The sequence below is a fragment of the Chrysemys picta genome, chromosome 22 (assembly GCF_011386835.1).
Source record: "Chrysemys picta bellii isolate R12L10 chromosome 22, ASM1138683v2, whole genome shotgun sequence".
Lineage (NCBI taxonomy): Eukaryota > Metazoa > Chordata > Testudines > Emydidae > Chrysemys > Chrysemys picta.
The window spans coordinates 21,980,762-21,984,499 of record NC_088812.1 but is presented as its reverse complement, the minus strand read 5'-3'; the positions used below and the strand labels follow the sequence as shown (position 1 = coordinate 21,984,499).

Genomic DNA, 3,738 nt, shown 5'->3' with positions numbered 1-3,738 from the left:
TAAAAATAGTTCTACTTTGTTAAAGCACACCGTTTTCTTTAATACTGTTTTAGCGGGAATTTTTTAAAACTGGGACGCAGACTGTGGTGCGGGGCGGGTCTAGTGTTGTGATGCGAATGCAGCTTCTAAACTCAAGGATTGACAGGCTCCGCTGCGGTGGGATGCTTGTTTCAACGGAGCCTGTCACCCCTCCTGATCGGGACTGTGTGTATGGGAGGTCTATTTGACTTTGTGGCAGGGGGAGGACGGTTACAGATCCCATGCTGTGTGGCTCTGTGATCCTGTCTAAGGACCGGCGCTTAAGATCTGTAACTGCCCTCCCCCGCCACAAAGTCACAGAGCAACCCACCCCCCCCAACATTACATCAAAACAACCTCCCAGACTAACCGGGGCAACTAGTCACTGCATCACTGCACTGTGTATATGCCCTGCTGCTGTGCCTGCCCCCGACTATGTACCCTGCCAAAGGAGACTGTCCTGTCCAATTTCCAACCCCCTTTCCCCTCCTCCTCCAAAAGAACATGATTGAAACAGTAGTTAACAGAAACGAATTTTTTATTATCAACTACACATGGCATTGGGAGGTGAAACTTGGACGTGGGCTTGTGTCAGGCGGGAAGGAAAGAACTTTTCAAATTTTGGGAAATGAGAGCCTTCTGCTACTAGAGCTCTCTGCAGGGGTGGAGTGAGAGTTAGCAGGGACTCTGCCGCCTCTCCTTCTTTGCACTTTGGGTGAGGTGGGTATGGGACTTGGTGGCGGGGGAGGGCGGTTAGAGATGGACTGCAGCGGGGCTCTGTCCTCCTGCCTCCGTTCCTGCAGAACATCCACAAGGCGCCGGAGCGTGTCCGTTTGCTCCCTCAGTAGTCCAAGCAGCGTTTGAGTCGCCTGCTGGTCTTCCTGCCGCCACCTCTCCTCCCGATCCATGTTGGCTTGGTGCATTCGGGTCAAGTTCTCCCGCCACTGGGTCTGCTGTGCTGCCTGGGCTTGGGAAGAGGCCATAAGCTCAGAGAACATGTCCTCCCGTGTCCTCTTCTTCCTACGCCTAATCCGCGCTAGCCTCTGGGAGTGTGATTCCAGGCTAGGTTGTGAGACAGTCGCAGACGGGGCTGTGGAAATGGGAAAAAGGGAGTGAATTCCTCTGAAAGATAAATGTAGTTGTGAACAAAGAACATAGTCTTTCTCTGTGAACAAGACCATGCACAGCACCTTTCACATGCGCACTCAGCACAAGGTCGAATTCTCGGCCTTCGCATTCTGTGCCTGGGGTCTTGAACAGCACATTTGAGAAGCGAGGCAGCACAACGGAATTTCTGTTGCAGGCAGACATGGTAAGCCGTACACTTGTGGCAGTTTAAAACTTTTATATTACCACTGGCCTCATTTCACATTTAAATCAATGTCAGTCCCTGCTGCCAGCAATCCGGCAAGCGGGAACTCTGCCCCTGTCCCACCCCCTCGCGGCTGTCCCCGGGAATGATCCCTTTCGGCTGCCCCTCTCCCGCCTCCACCGCGTGGCTGCAAACCAGCGGTGACAGTTCTGTAAAGGAACGGGAAAGCAGTCCCAACACTAACATTCCCCTACCTAATTAAAAGCAGGTCACCATGGCCGACATCACCCTGATGAGGATCTCCGAGAGCGACAAAGAGAGAATGCTCCGGGAAAGCCTCCAAAGACCAGGGCCGTATGCCGCCCTGCTGTGCAGAGCAATGATCCCCGAGTACCTGATAATCTCGTGGCGCGGCAACGTGTCGTACTTCGGAGGACCCAATAAGGCCGCTCTCCCCAAGAACCTCATGCAACGGCTTTCAAGTTACCTCCAGGAGAGCTTCATCGAGATGTCCCAGGAGGATTACTGCTCTATCCCCGCACATATAGACCGCATTTTACTGTAGCTGCAGTAGCAGGGAATACACAGTAGAGCGGCTTGTGCAGGACAATCACTGAAAACCGGACATTGCTAGATTTCTTTTCAAAACTTGCACTGCCCCTTACTAAACCGTTAAGCGCCTAGGGCACACTAATCATGAACAACCCATTCTTTTAATTGTTAATATTCCTGTTTTGTTAAAAATAAATGTTTAGATGTTTACAACACTTACTGGCTGATCCTTCACCAGATTCTGTGTCCGGGGTAATGGCTGGGGACGCTTCGTAGGGGATCTCTGTAAGGGTGATGAAGAGATCCTGGCTGTCGGGGAAATCAGCGTTGTGAGATCTGCCAACTGCCTCGCCCTCCTCATCTCCTTCCTCATCTTCCCCGTCCCCTAACATGTCTGAGGAACCGGCCGTGGACAGTATCCCATCCTCAGAGTCCACGGTCACTGGTGGGGTAGTGGTGGCGGCAGCACCGAGGATGGAATGCAGTGCCTCGTAGAAACGGGATGTCTGGGGATGGGATCCGGAGCATCCGTTTGCCTCTTTGGTCTTCTGGTAGCCTTGTCTCAGCTCCTTGATTTTCACGCGGCACTGCGTTGCATCCCGGCTGTATCCTCTCTCTGCCATGTCTTTAGAGATCTTCTCGTAGATCTTTGCATTCCTTCTTTTGGATCGCAGCTCGGAAAGCACGGACTCATCGCCCCACACAGCGATGAGATCCAAGACTTCACGATCAGTCCATGCTGGGGCTCTCTTTCTATTCCCAGACTGCATGGCCATCACTGCTGGAGAGCTCTGCATCGTTGCCAGTGCTGCTGTGCTCGCCACGATGTCCAGACAGGAAATGAGATTCAAACTGGCCAGACAGGAAAAGGAATTCAAATTCAAATTTTCCCGGGGCTTTTCCTGTGTGGCTGGTCAGAGCATCCGAGCTCGCACTGCTGTCCAGAGCGTCAACAGAGTGGTGCACTGTGGGATAGCTCCCGGAGCTATTAGCGTCGATTTCCATCCACACCTAGCCTAATTCGACATGGCCATGTCGAATTTAGCGCTACTCCCCTCGTCGGGGAGGAGTACAGAAGTCGAATTAAAGAGACCTCTATGTCGAACTAAATAGCATCGCAGTGTGGACGGGTGCAGGGTTAATTCGATTTAACGGCGCTAACTTCGACATAAAAGCCTAGTGTAGACCAGGCCTAAGTGTAATATATTATATGCATATAATACAGTGTTAATGAATACATGTATTACTAATAAATGTGGCGTTTTGCCTTATTCCCCCTGAAAAGATCCTGTGCAGTACTTTAAGTACAACACCAGGTCACCCTCAGCAGCGAGATATCGTCCTGGACGAACTCCTGTGGAAAATGTTGGGACAGTGTTCAGTGTAGGTGCCCCCTGAAGCTGTTGGCTCTCCCCAAGGCACAGAAACACAGAGGACAGTGCAGCCCTGAAACAATCAGTCCCCATTACTCACCATTTTGAGGCTCCTGTGGGATATGTGTGCTCTGTTTCAGATGGGAAAATTATGCTATTGTGTAGACCCTGAGTGTTTTCTACTCCTTAAGTGCGGGGGGAATCATTATTCTGTCTGGTATAAACAATGCTGCCTCTGTTAAATGTTACGTTTTGCTTATACAGCTGCATCAACCTTGAGACCTCAGCCGTCCCTCTTATCGCCTGCTCAGAGACTGCAAAGACTCAGGAAGAGACCGCGAAAAAGCAAAGAAGACATGCTGCAAGAAGTGATGCGGCAATCTATTAAAGAGAACGAGAAGGCACAGGACTGGAGGGAGAGAGAAAGCAGGATCCGCCAGGAAAACGCAGTGCACCGGCGGCAAAGCACCACGCACCGGCAGC

General features: G+C 51.4%; 1 protein-coding gene across 1 annotated transcript; it reads right to left on the bottom strand.

Annotated features, from left to right (window-relative positions):
* Window positions 1-538: 538 nt before the first annotated feature.
* LOC135977146 (uncharacterized) lies at window positions 539-3,186 on the bottom strand. The gene is made up of 2 exons (XM_065576418.1): window positions 2,103-3,186; window positions 539-1,108 (listed from the first exon to the last, which is right to left on the bottom strand). Exons 1-2 carry the CDS (start codon window positions 2,677-2,679, stop codon window positions 633-635), a joined length of 1,053 nt encoding a protein of 350 aa, XP_065432490.1. The 5' UTR covers window positions 2,680-3,186; the 3' UTR covers window positions 539-632.
* Window positions 3,187-3,738: the final 552 nt, after the last annotated feature.

What these genes read in the sequence shown, in the direction of transcription:
- LOC135977146 (XM_065576418.1), bottom strand. Translation starts at nt 2,679, where the DNA reads ATGCAGAGCTCTCCAGCAGTGATGGCCATGCAGTCTGGGAATAGAAAG. An exon ending in ATCTGGTGAAGGATCAGCCA is followed by an intron (nt 1,109 to 2,102) that starts GTAAGTGTTGTA and finishes CCATTTCCACAG; the next exon opens with CCCCGTCTGCGACTGTCTCA.